This window comes from Staurois parvus, unplaced genomic scaffold (assembly GCF_062004578.1).
Source record: "Staurois parvus isolate SC_StPar_1 unplaced genomic scaffold, SC_StPar_1.0 ptg000346l, whole genome shotgun sequence".
Lineage (NCBI taxonomy): Eukaryota > Metazoa > Chordata > Amphibia > Anura > Ranidae > Staurois > Staurois parvus.
In genome coordinates this window covers 316,154-334,434 of record NW_028318142.1, presented here as the reverse complement: position 1 = coordinate 334,434, position 18,281 = coordinate 316,154, and the positions used below count along the sequence as shown (strand labels likewise).

Here is an 18,281-nt window from a genome sequence, read left to right as displayed (position 1 = left end):
AGCAGAAATTGGCATCCTAAATATTTATTTCGGCCAAACGTGCTATAGCTCAGGCTTGGAGAACCCCTTCAGTTGTCTTCCAGGGGGTGAAGGCCCGGATGAATGCTATGTTGATCAATGAACAGATGTCCAGCATTCTTCATGATTCTCATCCGAGATTCCTTAAGGTTTGGGAACCTTGGATATGTTATTCCTTGCCATCCCTGCCTCCTACCAGTTATGGCCTCTTATAGTTGCTGTCTGTGCTAGCCCTGGATCCGTGACTCTTCTAGTTTTCCTTTCCTCCATGTTTTCTTTTTGATTTTTTTTTTTCTCTTCTTCTTTCTTCTTTTTTCCTCTTCTTTTTCCAGTAATATGATGGATTGCTGCTGCTATTATTTGGTTTGGCTTTTTACCATCCCTCCTTGATGTCATTGGACATTCCGCTATTTGAATAATACAAGTGAGCAGAATGTATCTAATTATGTGTTATTGTTCTGCTCTGCCCCTGCGTGGGTGTATCTTGAGCTTGTTGTATTCCTAAAACAAAACTTTCTTAATAAAATATTGAAACAGAAACCGATCAGTTTCCAGATTTTGTTGTCAAACCTCAATTTAATAAGCTAAAATTAGAAGCTGATTGGCTACCATGCACAGCTACATCAGTTTCTGAATGCTCCAGTTTTAATAAACCTTCCCCAATGTGTCAGTTAACTTGACTTCATAACAATAACAGCAGGTTTGAGAACAAGGGATGGCTAGGAATAATCACTTACCTGGTTTTCTTTTGCAAGGTTTATTAACAATCTCAGATTGTGAGAGGTGGACTTAAAAAGGTATATTATAACAGTCACAAAGGTGTTAACATATACATTTATAGAAACATAGAGATAAAATCCAACTTAATACATCTTTGGTAATGTTTCCAGCAAACACACATTTAGTATGGATGAATTTTAAACAGGGTTGGTGCTTCCACTAGGCAAACTAGGTGGCCTCCTAGGGTGTACTGCCACCTAGGGGCGCCTGGGCTTAGCACACACTCTGATGTCTCATGTCTGTGTGACTGTGACCCAGCCGGCCATCCATCAGGTGAAAAATGTCAGTGAGTGATGACATCATCAGGATCCCACAGCCTGCTCTTTTAGTGCCTGCTGGTCCTGCAGATCTGTGTCAGTGTTGGTGGTGGTGTGTTGTGTCTGATCTGTCACTGTGTGGGATCGCTCAGTTTAGCTGCATGCTGTCACAATATTTTATCTCACGCCACTGCATGGGGAATTCTAGCCTGGGACCTGTCAGAGTGTGGATCCATCATCCTCCACTCACTGCAACTGTCACCCTGCCACTGCCAGCCACAGTTACAGTCTGTTTGTGATACTGATTTTTAATATTGGTGATGGCGGCATCTTATGGCACTCTTTTTTGCAAATTAAAAGAAATTTAGCAGTTTCATGTTTTGTTGATTTAATATGTTCTACTGTTTGTTTTAATTATTTTTTTTAGGGTGGGGCACAAGTAGCTGGTCTTGCCTAGGACATAAAATAGTCTAGCACCGGCCCTGATTTTAAATATTTAAAGTGCCTAGTACTCCTGTAAACCACACACTGTACTGAAACTGCAACACATGGAAATGCAGAGGTATGAATTTTGTCTTACAAAGATCCCAAAGCAATCAGTGTCCTAGAAAATTTAAGTAACTTTACTGGTTGCTGTCAGCTATGATATAAATATACATTCAGTCCTTTGCATGAAAATAGAGGACGCACATTTTTTATTCTTACAGTGCCTCATCTCTCATCTTTCTGAGATAGAAGGGGAAACAAATATTTAAAGTGTAACTAAACTTTATTTTATTTTGTTTAAATTAAAGGGGGTTATAACCCAGGTCAGTTTTTTTGGTCATCTGTGTCCCATCGGGGAGATTTACCTTCACTTCCTGTCCCATAACCAATACAGGAAATGAGAGGATATCCCTCCAAAGGGAAGGAATCCCGGTGTGTGACCAGGCTCACCAGAACTAGTGTCCCCACTGGAAGATTTCCCCTCTGTTACTGTTCTGATGTCAACCCAAAATTTGGGCTTTCCTTATACTTTCACTTTCAATGATAACAGTAAACAGGATAAATAGAGAGGGTTAATCTCCCTAAAAGGGGCACAGACAGAAATCAAAACTAATATGTGTTCTAATCCCTCTCCACTCTAAAAAAAAAAGAAAAACACATTTTGCCTTTAGTTATACTTTAAAATGCATCTAAAGCCAAAACATTTTTTAGTTATGGATGGAGTAGGGAAGGATTAGAACCACTGTCAATTGTTATTGTCCCCAGGTCAGAAAATGATGGATAAATAAAAAATGTACAGTTGTCACCAGAACAGGAATTCAGGGAAACCTTCCAATGAAGATTCTTAGTCCAGTGACAACTACTGTATGTAAGTGGGGACTTCTCACTCTGGCAAATTCTTGGATTTCCTCCACTTCCTGTTATGTCTTTGGAAAAGGAAGTAAAGAGTAATCTCTTCAATGAGCGTTTCTCTAATCTAACCAAAGCTTTGACTTTAGCCACTCTTTTTTTTTAATTCTTTGCATAAAGATTTTTGTATTGGAATTTACAGAAAAAAGATAGATTCTAACCAACAGATTTTCTATTTTTGGACTCAGAATTGCACTAATATTGAGGGATATCTCTCCAGTTGGGGCACTCAAAGGAGCACCCTATATCAAATTTGTCTTATTTTATATTCTCTGTAAAGAAGGGAACTAGTGAGGCACCCTGCATCAGACAACTTTAGTTCGATATAGGAACTAGGAACTCGGTTGACAGGGACCATATCCTATACATTTTAGCGGGGCATCTTCTGCTGTTGTGTGCTGCTTTATATAGAGGCAAAACAGAAATAATCAAAGATTTTCAATGTTCCAGGGTTGGAGTGGTTGAGGACTTCCAGATTAATACAAATGCTATTCTAGCATAAAATAACAGTAGACTAAGTAGTATTCTGGTCAATTTCCACATAGCCAAGGGTTCCACCAGACTCAAAAGACAAATACCTGGATCCTGAGGGATTGAGGTGTCATTTAAGGATGTGATATACTTTAACATTTGAGTCGCTTATTCTTCCACATGTCCAGAAGATGTGGATAAAGTCCATCAGTGCATCAGGTCTGGAGGAACTGGGTGAGATCCTTCCTAATCTTGCAAATGTAAGATAAGAACTGTGTATAATTCTAAACAAGCTAATCCCTGCCTGAGAGTAATTCTTGGAATGGGTACTCCCAGACATCTTCCCAATCATCATTGTCCAAGCTTGTAATATCCCATGGTCAGTGCGCCTGACACTTAGTCATAGTTGAGGTTGTGGGGTTTTACAAAGCCTAATAGATATTAGGGTGGACTTGTGGTAAAGACCCAGCTCGTAAAAGGGATTCCAGTCCAGTGATGGTCAGCTTAACTGTTGTCAAGCCAAACCGAGAAATATACGCATTGTGCAACTGGAGATATCAAAACAAATACCAGCTGGGAAGAGGATATTGATATTTGAATTCAGTAAAGGAGGCAAATTTATCATTGGCAAACAGGTCCCCTCAATACCTTTATTCCACTTGACACCCAAATAACTGAATCCAGGATCATGAGTAAGTGAGGGAGTGTAGGGTTATTCCACAAGGGAGCATGTGGGGACCATTGGTTAACAGGGGTTTATGCATATTCTAAACTCTATTTCATGCTTTGATTGTCATTCTCATAGCACAAGAGAGGCTGTATGGTGCATTACAGCCTTTATATAATGGGTGCTGCAAGGCCTCAAACAAACCTAAGTTTGCAGCTACAGTACAGCTGCAACTGAGGCATTTTAGTTATTGAGCGTGAGCCAACTATGCACTTGAGCATTGTCCTGCCAAAAAATAACCCCCTCCCTCAAACAATATCTCCCTTAGCTTCGAGAAGGAGCAAGTTCTATGTCTATATGTTAAAGAAGTTCTCTACAAACATGATTAAAGTAGAGTTCCAGGTAACCCTAACTAATCTTAAAAATTCTCCCTCCCTACTCCTAGCACCTCTGCTTGCTAACCTGTGTAAGAACGATGCACATACTTACCTATTTTCATGCTGTTCCAGTTCAATCACGTGATTCACCTCTGTGTCAGCCAGCGGCCAGATATAGGGGAGAGGTAGGAATGCTCAACATTGGCTGGCAATGCCTGGTAGTGATGATGTAACCCATAGGCTTGCTATGACCCATCTGTTGTTGGTGTTCCCTCTTCTCCACTGCAGCAGTGCTGGATAGACACATGCAGAACAAAAAACATTTATTTTGTTTCGTTAAGTTTCTAATTTAGTTTCATTGCATTCATAACGAAATTCGTTTAGTCTAGTTTACTAGTTTTCGACCCAATTCAAAATTTTTACAATGGATTCGAAGTATTCAAATCAAATTGGAATAAAAAATCCATTAAAATTCACTGTGAAGAATAGCTGGTTGTCAAGGAGCTGGGTGGCCTCCCGACTGCCATCGTGTCCTTAACAACCATGGCTCATCTACTGTCAGCAGGATTCCCACTCACAGCAGAATATAACAAACCAGTGCCAACCTTCTGGTCTGGTATGGATTTTAAGCAGAACCCCACGCCTCCAAAATCCATATCAGAGATTCCCAACCGGCACTCAGCGATCACCAAGGAACACTGACGGGGCAGAGATCTGTAAAGTTTCATTTGGGTGCAGCGTTGCATGACCGCGCAATTGTCAGTTCAAATAATGCAGAGCCGTATTGCAAACAATGCCCTGCTCAGGAAGGGGGGTAAATCCTCTGGAGGGCAAGTGGTTAATTAATAAATCATTTAGATTTGTTTAAATTCGTTATTGGTGTATTCAGAAATTTGGATACATCCGAATTTCCAAATAATGAAAAATTTGTCCAAATTTCAAATGAAGCACACATGTCTAGTGCTGGCTGACACAGAGCAGCAGATTGAACATAATTAAGTATATGCATATTTTTTAGATAGGTTAGTAAGCCATAAGCGTTAGGAGGGGGAGGGAAAATTTTTAAAATGAGTTATTTTTTCCAAGATCTGCTGCAAAGCATTGTTCAGTTTGCTGTAGAGATTATATTATACCCTAGAGGGCTTTATTATGGGTAGTTCTGGTATTTTTGATCAATAAGATATATTCCCTTTAAATCGAGGCATCCCATTCCATTTCTGAGATCTATTCTGTTCTTCCATGTTTTGATTTAGCCACACTTTAACGCCTTTCTGCTGACATAACACATATATGCAACATCACAGAGGTGGGCTTTCTTTCATGGTGCCAAATATATGCAGCATCTGAGTGTTTTTGTGGTGGGAAAGCACTTGTTTGAGCTCCCCTAGCAGGGAGACTGAGCTGTCACAGGCAGTTCCTGGTCCTGGATCAACAGGAGGACCGGCTAGGATTGCCACCTCATCCCTTTAAAACTGAACACATATTAATTACACATGTTCTCAGGCTAATTTAATGCAGATAAGGCATCAAGTGAGTTCATATACCACCTTAATCAGCCACAGAACCTGTGTAAATAATATGTGTTTGGTTTTAAAGGGATGAGGTGGCAACCCTGGGACCGGCTCCCACTATAGCTAACCAGTGATCACTAGTTTTAGAACATTCCCCTATATCTTTTTCCTCTGTGAGTAAAAAGAAAATACATTGCAAGTTTCTCCCCACTAGAAGTGTGAAGAAAAAAAATCCGCAAACAAAATAATTAAATAAATAAAGATAGATCAGGGCTTCATCTAGGTTAGTGTTAGGGTCAGTGTGTTTAGGTAGGATAAAAAAGTCAAATGCGCACTATTTCATCTGGGCCCTAATACAGGTACAAACAACAAAAAAATGCTCACATACAGTACATCGTATCCCATGGAGAAGTTCTATTAGGTTGTTTTTTGGAAGTGGATCATGGTAATGGTTAAAATTTTAAAAATACTAGTTTTTACTACTTTGGGGCAGACTTCATTTAATAATAATAAAAAAAAAATAGGAGCTATCCATTAACAAATACAAACACAAAAAGAACCAATTTGTACAAAATAAAGAGATAATGAATCATTAATCTGAATACACTTGTTAGCTATGTAGAGTTCTACATACGCAAGTTGCAAAACTAGATTCAGGAGTTCATATTTGTTGTAACTTTTGACATTTATAGGGGAGTGTTTACTCATTAAGCTAAAGTTCTGAACCTTCTTTATTTTTCACAAAGCCTTAAAGCGCTTGAGAGGTTGGGAAGATGTTGACAGCGAAATCCAGGAAATGTATCAAGAGGATCAGTCAGAAAAAGTAGAAGGACGCCTATCAGTCAAGAACTTGTGCTCATTTCGTCCACTGCGTTGGCAGCTCATCTCTATCATTGTCATGAATATGGGGCAGCAGTTGTCTGGAATCAATGCAGTGAGTGATAGAAATTATACTACTTTTCTTTCAATCTGATCATTTTAACAAATTCCCACTATTAAAGCTACATATGGTACAAGCATTGTTTTATGTCTTAGGCAAACCACACAGCCAACAGGTGGAAGGACAAAAAATGATCTGATTCTCCAATCCACACATTTGAGGTGGATGGGGGAATCCTTCCCGTTCTGCTATTGTGTGTTGATCCAGGGAATATCCGATTGCCTCTCGAGGGATCGGGAAGGAATTTTTTTTCTCTGCAGGAGTAAATTGGATCATGCTTTGCTGGGTTTTTTTGTCTTCCTCTGGATCAACTGTGGGTATAGGATTATAACTTTTTTTTTATGGTTGCACTGGATGGACTTTTGTCTTTTTTCAGCCAGACTAACTATGTAACTGTATTCTGACAGCAGAGAGCCTACAATGTTGGCCATAGCCTGCAGCACTGATCATTTGTTTAAAACCCGAAAGGTTGGTTGTACATAAGTCAACTTGTGAACAACCAGCTTGCCCATGCATGGATCGAAATATGGCAGGTCCCTGCTAAACCGGCCAAATTTTAATAAAAGGAATGGCTGGCTTTAGAATCTAGGCAAAATTGGCACATAAAAATCAGAACACGTCTCAAAGATAAAATCAATTGAGTTGCACATTTACAGCTTTTGTTTATGACCCTTTCAGTTATATTATCATGTCATTCGAAAGGCAATACATCTCAATTTAGATTGAATTAAATTATTTACTATCATTATATTCCGTACACAAAAGCTTACATGGTAGCTCTCAACAGCAATAAATACTGTACATGAATAAGTTTATCCACACATGCAATGGCAAGAAAAAGTATGTGAACCTTTGGAATTAACTGGGTTTTGTGCAGTAATTTGCCATAAAATGTGACTTGATCCTCATCTAATTCTGAACGAATGACAACTGCGCAGTCATGCAACATTGTACCCATATGAATTTTTTAGCATTTTTTTGAGACAGATAAAACTTTATTTTGGTGATATTTATTCACCACTGGGGTTTTTTTTTTTTTGCTATATAAATGAAAGTCCAAAAAATGTTTTTAAAAAAAGTGTTTTTCTTTTAAAATTTTGAAAATAAATAATCTTTCTTCATAAATCTTGGCCAACATTTATTCAGTTATCTTTTTAGTTAAGAAAAACAACACAAATTAGTTTATAACCAAAAATTATAATTTTTCAAAAAAAATTTACATTTTTATTTTATATTATTTATGTTTTTTTTTTTTGTTTTTGTTTTTTTACATACTGTCACCCTAGCAGTACATTGTTACCATAGTGACACTGTACTACTTGTGGGGGGTGATGAAGATTTTTTTTTTGTTTTTTTACACTGATGGCTTTTATACCCATAAAGGCTGTAAAAGCAATCATCTATCTTTCTCTCTGGCTGCATTCTTGCAGCCTTTGAGAAATACTGTGTGAGCTGTGATTGGTCACAGCTTGTCGCATGGTACAAGGCTGTTGTGAATAGCCTTGTACCATGTGATCTCTGTGATCATTCACAGATTTCACACGTAGTAAGCAATGATGTCAAAAGTGACATCTTGCTTACTACTATTCATGTGATCACTGATTGGCCAATCAGTGATCACATGATCGAGACTTCGCACAGAGGTCCCGTACAGTGATCGGTGTTCTGCTGTGTCACACAGGGAGTGTGCACAGGCTAATATAGCGGGTCCCGTTTATGAACGGCAACCCACTCCTACACTGCTCCCATTCAGCCTGAGGGTCCTGAGCGTCTGACATCCTCTAGTGCAGGGGCGGACTGACAACTCATGGGGCCCCCAGGCTATAGGGGATCATGGGGTCCTTGTGTCCTTGCCCAAACTCAAAAAAGCCTATGAAAAAGGTACCAGGGGTATGCCCCCCCACGCTCGCCTGACCTAAATTGAATAGAACACCTCTGGGATATCATGTTTCGTTCCATCCGATGCCACCTGATTGCACCTCAGACTGTCCAGGAGCTCAGTGATGCCCTGGTTCAGATCTAGGAGGAAATACCCCAGGACACTATCCAACGTCTCATTAGGAGCATGCCACAACGTTACCAGGCATGCAAACAAGCACATGGGGGCCATACAAACAACTGAGTACCATTTTGAGTTGCTGCAATGAAATTTCAGCAAAATGGACTTGCTTGCTGTATCTGTTTTTCATTTTGATTTTCGGGGGGGGCCTTCAAATTCAGTCCTCTGTAGGTTGATAATTTTAATTTCCAACAAATGATGGGGCATCCTTACCTTCTTAACACATTACCCAGTCGATATCAGTAAAGATATCCAGCATGATATTTTTCCCTATTGAGATCTGATGTGTTTTCAAAGTGTTCCTTTAATTTTTTGAGCAGTGTATATACAGTTGTGTTCAAAATAATAGCAGTCAGACATCACTAACCTGATCAATCACTGTTTTTGGTAGAAATTATATTTCTACATGGTAAATAATTTACTAGCAGGTGTAGTAGAGTAATAGAAATCCAACAGACCCAACAGTCATGACATGCATGCTGCTGATTCTGTGTAATTGAATCACTAATTAAAAGGGGCATGTTCAAAATAATAGCAGTGTGGAGTTCTATTAGTGAGTTCATTCATTCTTTGAAAAACAGGTGGCAATTATTGCCCTTTTTTAAGGAAGGAAGGCAGCAAACGTTGTACATGCTGGTTACAGTGCATTTCTCTGAAATTCTGAGGAAACTGGGCCGTTCCAGACATTGTTCAGCAGAACAGCGTACCTTGATTAAAAGGTTGAATGGAGAGGGGAAAACATATAAAGAAGTGCAGAAAATGATAGGCTGCTCAGCTAAAATGATCACAAATGCTTTAAAATGGCAACCAAACCCTGAAAGACATGGAAGAAAGTGAAAAACCACCATTCGAATGGATAGAAGAATAGCCAAAATGGCAAGGAATCAGCTCCAGGAAGATCAAAGAAAGTCTTAAGTTACCTGTGAGTACTGTTACAATTAGAAGACGCCTATGTGAAGCCAAGCTATCTGCAAGAAGCCCCCGCAAAGTCCCACTGTTGAAAAAAAAGACGTGCTGAAGAGGTTACAATTTGCCAAAGAGCACATTGACTGGCCTAAAGAGAAATGGTGCAACATTTTGTGGACTGATGAAAGTAAGATTGTTCTTTTTGGGTCTAATGACCGGAGACAGTTTGGCAGACGACCCCCAAACACTGAATTCAAGCCACAGTACACTGTGAAGACAGTGAAGCATGGTTGTGCAAGCATCATGATATGGGGACGTTTCTCATACTACGGTGTTGGGCCTATTTATTGCATACCAGAGATCATGGATCAGTTTGAATACATCAGAATACTTGAAGAGGTCATGCTGCCTTATGCTGAAGAGCAAATGCCCTTGAAATGAGTGTTCCAACAAGACAACGACCTCAAACACACCAGTAAACGTGCAACATCTTGGTTCCAGACCAACAAGATTGACGTTATGGAGTGGCCAGCCCAATCCCTGGATCTTAATCCAATAGAAAACTTGTGGGGTGACATAAAAAATGCAGTTTCTGAGGCAAAACCAAGAAATAGAGGAGAACTGTGGAATGTAGTCCAATCATCCTGGGCTGGAATACCTGCTCACAGGTGCCAGAAGTTGGTTGACTCCATGCAACACAGATGTACAGCAGTTCTCAGAAACAGTGCTTATACAACTAAATATTCATTAAGTGATTCAAAGGAAAGCAAAATCTTCAAATATTTTTCTGTTTATATAGTGAATGTTTGAGTTTGTAAAGAATAATACAAACACTGCTATTTTTTTGAACAGTGTAATACTCACTTTTCTTCAATTTTTTTAGAGGAACAACACAAATTTGATATATTTTTCTTCATGTTTTGATTTGGAATAGAATGTGTAGTGTTCCCAATGCATTTGTGTGTATGGAAATAAAAGCTATTAGAAGGATTTTGAGCTTTATTCACTTTTTTCAACACACTGCTATTATTTTGAACACAACTGTATACACTGATACATACAGTACATACATTGCACACCAATAAAATGTAAGCAATAGCCCTGGTAAGTAGTGTGAATGGGTTTAAATTAACGCAAATATTAGAAAAGTAAAAAAAAGGACACTAATAAAATATTTGCCTAAAAACCATATAATAGAGCATTAACATTTTTGGAAGTTTGTATGGAGTAATGGATAGTACAGCGCTGGGAAAGAAACTGTACTTCAATCTGTTAATACAGATACTTCTCCATTATATTTCATGTTTACTAACTTTTGTTTCCTTTCAGGTATATTACTATGCGGACAGTATATACAGAGCAGCTGGTGTGGCAGATGACACTGTTCAGTATGTCACAGTAGCAACTGGATCTGTCAATGTTCTAATGACACTGGGTGCGGTGAGTTCTGTGGTTGCCCAATGCCCATAGATGATCAGATTTATGCTAGGAAACAACAAGCAGGGAGGTATCTTCCTGTCCTATTCACTACAATATTTGACTGATGATGTAGGTGGCATATACATTAGGTGGTTCTTTGTTCCTATATGGTTCTTTTTTTCTAGGATCATGAGCTGAGATGGAAAACCTCTGTGTATATTAACACACATCTTAGAATGTCTGAGGCTTTCTAATGCTGTCCACACACTAGTAGAATTTCAAACAAATGTTTTTATGAGGATTCATGTGGACATACCTACAAAAATTAACGTTATATTTGATGACTTGATAAATGTTCAAAACTACATTCAAATGTCGTTTGCTTTTAACATTTGATTTTAGAATGAATGAACTTTCCCAATTGAAAACCACATACACTGTTAGAATTCTGTTTGTTCAAGAAAAATTTTCCAGCCTGCAACTTCACATTTTCTGCAGTTGAGAAAAAATGTCAGTTTGACCCCACTTACTCTTCAAATCAAATCAAATGACCACTCATAAAATGAAAAATTTTGAATTACTGTATTTTTCGCTCCATAAGAAGCACCTGACCATAAGTTTTAGAGGAGGAAAGCAAAGAAGAAAGCAAGAAGAAAAAAAATATTCTGAACCAATGGACTGCAGACATAGTACAGGAGTTGACCAGAGACGGCAGACATAGTACAGGAGATGACCAGAGACAGCAGACATAGTACAGGAAATGACCAAAGACTGCAGACTTAGTACAGGAAATGACCAGAGACTTCAGACTTAGTACAGGAGATGACCAGAGACTGCAGACATAGTACAGGAAATGAACAGAGACTGCAGACTTAGCACAGGAGATGACCAGAGACTGCAGACTTAATACAGGAGATGACCAGAGACTGCAGACATAGTACAGGAGATAACCAGAGACTGCAGACTTAGTACAGGAGATGACCAGAGACTGCAGCCTCTCCCCCTGTAGTCTTTTAGGACATGTGACAGGTCCCAGAAGACTACAGGACCATTCACAAAGCGCAGCACTTCTCGGACATGCGCAGTGGGCACCCGGCTGTGAAGCCGTAAGCTGTCACAGCCGGGTGCCCACACTGATGATGCCGGCACCAGGGGGAGAAGACGGACGGTGAAAAAACATGGAGAACACCGCTGGGCCGAGAAACAGGTAAGACCCAGGAGCAGGTAGGACCGAGGAGCAGGTTCTGCTGCACAGAAGAGCCGAATGGCCGGCCCGGTATTCTAACATGGCGGCGGCGACGGGGAGAATACCAGGCCGGCGGCACCATATTCGCTCCATAAGACGCACAGACATTTCCCCCCATTTTCTGGGGGGAAGAAAAGTGCGTCTTATGGAGCGAAAAATACGGTAAATTCTGCTAGAGTATGGCCAGCTTTAATGTCCTTTAAGGGGTTACAAAAAGATGTGACCATGGAAAGGAAATATATTTTTTGCGGAGTTCAATGGAGCAAATAGTTCCAGCACTGTGTGTCTTATTATCCTAAAGTTATTATCAAGATCTCCACTGTACAGATATCTCCCTCACCCTACACTTCTTGTCCACCTGCACAATCTATACTTCCCTGGTTTAACCCAGCTACTATAGAGGAGGTTGGTATACTTTTTTCTAAAGCCCACCTAACCACCTGCCCCCTGGACCCTGTTCCCTCGCAAATACTATGGTCACACTCTGGCTCTATCCTTCATTCTTTAACTCATATCTTCAATCTCTCCCTTTCTACTGGCCTCTTCCCCAATTCTCTAAAATATGCGCTAGTCACCCCCATACTTAAAAAGGCCTCACTGGACCCCACCAATCTTAGGAACCTAAGACCCATCTCCTTACTCCCTTTTGCCTCCAAACTCCTTGAACGTCTGGTCTACAACCAGCTGGGCTGCCACTTTATTGAGAATCACCTTCTTTACCCCCTTCAGTCTGGATTCCACCCACAACACTGCACAGAAACTGCTCTCCTAAAACTCAGAAACGACTTACTAACCGCTAAAACCAATGGTCACTATTCCGTACTCTTACTCTTGGACCTCTCCGCTGCCTTTGACACAGTTGACCACCCCCTCCTCCTCAAAAAACTTTACTTGGTCTCCGTGACTGTACTCTCCATTGGTTTTAATCTTACCTATCTCACCACATCTTCAGTGTCACTTACAACTCTACTTCCTCCTCTCCTACTCCTCTTACTGTAGGGGTCCCCCAAGGTTCTGTCCTTGGACCTCTCCTATTCTCAATCTACACTTCTTCCTTGGGTCAGCTGCTAGCTTCCCATGGTTTCCAAAACCATTTCTATGCTGTTGAGACACAAATCTATCTCTCTACTCCTCAGCTCACCCCATCATTTTCCTCACGTATCACCGATTTACTAACAGACATATCAGACTGGATGTCACAGAACTTCCTAAAACTCAATCTATCCAAAACTGAGCTCATAATATTTCCTCCCCCACGTGCTTCTTCCCCTGATTTCTTGGTCAGGATCAATAACACCACTATCAACCCATCCCTGCATAACAGGGTGCTAGGTGTAACCCTGGATTCTGAACTATTCTCTCAGGCTCACATCCAGTCCCTGTCCAAATCATGCCGCCTCAACCTCAGCAACATCTCCAGAATACACCCCTTTTTAACCAATGATTCCTCAAAGCTCTTAATTGACTCCCTGGTCATCTCTCGCCTCGGCTACTGCAACTCCCTCCTCATTGGCTTACCTTTACATAGGCTATGCCCCCTCCAGTTCATCATGAATGCTGCTGCCAGGCTCATCCACCTTACCAACCGTTCCGTTCAGTGTCTGCTACCCCTCTCTGCCAATCCCTTTACTGGCTTCCGCCCAACGAATAAAATTAGAAATAATAGCAACGACTTACAAAGCCATCCACAACGCTGCCCCAGCTATATCACCAACCTGGTCTCAAAATATCAACCAAACTGCTCTCTTCGATCCTCCCAAGACCTTCTGCTCTCTAGTTCCTGTGTCACGTCCTCCCTTGCTCACCTTCAGGACTTTTCCCAAGCTTCTCCCATCCTATGGAACTCCCTACTCCAATCTGTCTGATTATCTCCTAATCTATCCACCTTTAGACGATCCCTGAAAACCTTTCTCTTTAAAGAAGCCTATCCTGCTTCTAAATTGTAAACTGCCATTTATTTCCTCCATCAGCTCATCCCCCACAGCAATTACCTTTTGTCCCTTCCTTTTAGATTATAAGCTCCAATGAGCAGGACCCTCTATATTAAATTGTATTGTAACTGTAATGTCTACCTTCATTTTGTAAACTGTGCGCAAACTGTTGGTGCTATATAAATCCTGTATAATATTATTATTATTAATAATAAAAATAAAAAAGTGGAACTATGGGCAAAATCAAAAATTTAATTTTTGTCCATAGTTTCACTTTAATCTGTTTGCGTTTCTACTTCCATACAATTTTGCATAGCCTTTCAAAATAAATGCAGTCGTATTATTTTCTGTAACATGATTTCTAATTTTCGTCAGCTGTTGTATATTCTTTGTGAATGCTCTGTTGCCAATATAAATGTGTCATGCCTTTACTTTGTGGTTGCAGGTCTTCATTGTGGATTCATGGGGTAGACGACTGTTACTGCTCATAGGTTTCGGGACATGTTGCATTGCATGTATAGTGTTAACTATTGCTCTGATTTATCAGGTAGGAGTATTGCGGCTTTTTAAAGACTATACACTGAATATTCGGTCTCGAACACTGAATTGATCATACAGTTAAGATTCAAATTACTATAAATGGTTGCTTGTGTATCTAACCCTAACTCACAGGACCTCAGATCAGTGAACATTTTTACTTCATTAGCTGTTTCAAAAGCTTCCTTCCCAAAATGCACCTTGTTTTGCAATTATTGTGTTATAGTCAGTAGCTAAAACCACATCTCCATCTCTAACCATCCTCCTGGCTGATGATGTATGCCTACAGCCCTACGGAAAGCAGTGACAAATAACAGGTACAGCAAGGGCAGAGATGTAATTGATATGCGCACTGTTATTGACAGCCAGGGCCAGATCTAGGGGGGTGCTGTGGTGGGCTGTGCCCCCCCCCCAGCACTGTTATTGACAGCCAGGGCCAGATCTAGGGGGGTGCTGTGGTGGGCTGTGCCCCCCCCCCCAGCACTGTTATTAACAGCCAGGGCCAGATCTAGGGGGATGCTGTGGTGTGCTGTGCCCCCCCCCCAGATTTTAGCTGGGCCCCCCCCGGTTTCTCAGAGTGCATTCACTGACTCATGTGACCCATTCATATGGGGCCAATCCATTTAAAGGGGCACTCTGATGGAGACACCTGTCATAAGGGGACACTCTGATGGGGACACGATGTAAGGGGACACTCTAATGTGGACACCTGATGTAAGGGGGCACTCTAATGGGGATAACTGATCATATGTAAGGGGACACTTTGATGGGGATAACTGATCATAGATAAGGGGGGTGACAGTAACCACAAACCAGGCAGAGACAGAAAGAGCAGTTAAAATCACACCTTTAATGAGATAGCAAAAATAACACAGTCCAGGAGCATAGTCAAAACAGAAACCAAGATTTGGATGCCAGAGCGGGTAATCAGATGAGCCAGAGTCAGGAAACCAGAAGTCAGCATAGTCAGGAGCCAAAAATCAGGAACAAGAATTAGAATAGGGCTGGCTGTAGGCTGTACTAGTGAGGCAGGTGAGTCACTGTGGAGACGAGTGTCTGGTAATTAACCGACAACTGAGCAGCTTCTGAGCACTGAAAGAAAAGAGCTGCTCATAAATAGCAGAAGCCTATCCCTGACAGGGGGCACTGTGATGGGGACTCTGATGTAAAGGGGCACTGTGATAGGGACATCTAATATATAGGGGGCACAGGTTCTCTTTAATCATCCTAATCTAATGACAGCCTAATACATACTAATGTTTACCAGGTCATAACACTGTGTGACAGACTGTCAATGACTCATACATATTGTTGACATTATGTCCACTGGCTTTTATTTTTGTACTGCACCCCCAGATTAGATAGATCCGGCCCTGTTGACAGCCTGGCTTCACCTTGTATATTCTGTAAAAGGGACAAAATGGTGAAGCCCAAAGGTGAGATGCAGTTGGGAGGATCCTCACTTATACAAATTCATCGCCAACATTATGTTTTATGAACTAAAGCAGACCTTCACCCTATCATGTTATGTTGCCCTGCCTCCTCCCCTCTCCCCTTATACAAATGACATTTTTTTTTCACAAAGTATTTTATTTGTGCATTTCTCCCCTAGTAGACAATTTCTCCCCACCCCTGCACATGTATAGATGTGCCATGGGGCTAGGGTTTAGAGAGAGTCCTGTGGCATATCTTCACATGTGCTGGTTTCCCTGGGCATCTGCACACAGGCAGGATTTCCTAAAAACTTGAAAAGACTGCTATTAGGGTAGTCCAAAGTCCGAAATCTTCCCTGTCTTTGCATGTGTACAGAAAATCTTGTGTGCAGATGTGCCGATGGGCTCTGCCAGGACCCGAAGGCTGGGCACAGTCTGTGGTTACATCTGTGTATGTTCCAAGGGGGAGAGTTTTGCTTTAAAGTGAAAATAAAACATATAAAGATGGTGAAAAGTATAGGCAAATTGCAGATCTTAAAACTGTGGCCTATCTCTTGTAAATAAAAAAAAGTATTATATACAGTAAGTGTGGGCCACTCGGGGTGTAATCTCAGATTTAGAGTGGCAGCAGTTAGAAGAGTGAGAAATAACCCCTCACTCAGAATATACAGTATTTATTTTAAACCTAACTAAAAATTCTAGATGTACACACTAAAATCCATAGATACTGTAGATCAAATACACATATAAATCAATAAATTATTCATTCCAGGTATTTATATAGCACTGGCAATTTTGACAGCGCTATACATATATTTTACATTCATAGCAGTCCCTGCCCTCATCAAGCTTTTTAAAAGATTGCTAATTATGTAGAAGAAAAGATGCTTTGCTCAAAACTACAACAAATACTTAAAAAAAATAAATAAGAAAATCAAAAAGTTATTTTGTAAGGATTACACTCTAATTGTGTAATAAAATATATTAAATATGGATGTATATAATTGTTGACCCTAATTTCCATTTAGACCACTGTACATTGGATGCCATACCTAAGCATAGCCTGCGTGATTGTCTATGTCATCGGCCATGCCATTGGACCAAGTAAGTAGAATATAATTCTGGCTAATTAAGTGGGTAAACACAACATTAAAGCGGAACTACATTGCATCTGAGCACAACAAACCAAAACGGCTATTTTCATTAATTTGTATTATTCAAACCAAACGCATCCATCAATCCATGTCCCCATCCTTTATTTTGCTGAGAAAACACTTTGAAAACCCCCCCTAGCATTTTTGGCCGTGGCCGTCTTCAGTAAGGGCAGATGATTCATCTAGCATTTCTGGAATCCATATGCCTTTAGCTCAGGCATGTAGTCAGGAGGGTGTGCGTAGCTGAGAAAACTTCTCCCCCTTCCTGAAGACTCTTGGGGTGTATGCAGGGGCGTATTTATCACAAGGAGAACAAGGCTTTTGCCTGGGGCGGCATTTTTCAGGGGGGCAGCGGCATCTTTGAGGGGGGCAGCAGAACCTTTCAGGGAAGCAGTGCCACCCCCCCTAAAAGAAGGGATGGAAGAAGGGACACGCAGCATGGGGACCAGGTGGGATCTGAGAGAGGCTGCAGGCTGCTTGGTGGGTTATGCAGAGCCCGACTCTTGTTCCCGGGGATGTCCGGAGCTGTGAAAGTGAGTGTCTTTTCTCTCGCAGGGATAGGGGGGGGTTGCCAGTGTATGGGGTGGGAGGTGTAGTGGAAGGCTCTCTTCGGTGGGGCTAGGGTGTTGTTGGTCAATGTAAGGTTATCTTCGTGGAGGAGGGGGGGTATTGGTCGGTGTCAAGATCTCTGCGTGAGGGGAGGGGATGGTGATTTTTATGTTGCCTAGGGAAGCACAAAACCTAAATACACCACTGGGTGTATGACATCATTTCCCTAGGTATAAGAACCAGGAAGTAACTGAGCAAATGTAAAAAAAAAAGTTTAAAATAAGTAAATATAATATTCTTTCATATCTATTTACTAATGCTAGTAGCGTAAGGATTTAAAATAGTCAGTGTTGATTGAGAGAGTGAAGTCCCACTTTAAAGCAGAATTAAACCAAGAATTTAAAGTCCCACTTTAAAGCAGAATGTGAAAAAATAAAATGGGCTTCAAGAGCTTTAGGCTTTATGCCCTGAGGGTGTTGGTTAGTGTTAGGGTTTTAGGGTGGGTTGTTGTAAAGGATAGCTAAGGGTGTGGCACAATGCATATCAAAAGCTACTATTGTTATGCTCCAGGAGCTGAAATTTAGTGTATCGGTCACTCAATATGTAATATAAAATACCTTTTTCTCTTGTC

At 40.8% G+C, this 18,281-nt stretch overlaps 1 protein-coding gene across 1 annotated transcript in view; it reads left to right on the top strand.

Annotated features, from left to right (window-relative positions):
* Positions 1-18,281, top strand: part of LOC149456866 (solute carrier family 2, facilitated glucose transporter member 5-like) — a 61,408-nt gene that overhangs the window by 37,121 nt on the left and 6,006 nt on the right. The window contains exons 7-10 of the mRNA XM_089684323.1: positions 6,223-6,410; positions 10,711-10,821; positions 14,423-14,524; positions 16,976-17,051. Of these exons, the coding sequence (XP_089540449.1) occupies positions 6,223-6,410; positions 10,711-10,821; positions 14,423-14,524; positions 16,976-17,051 (477 nt within the window). The remainder of the gene's footprint in view (positions 1-6,222; positions 6,411-10,710; positions 10,822-14,422; positions 14,525-16,975; positions 17,052-18,281) is intronic.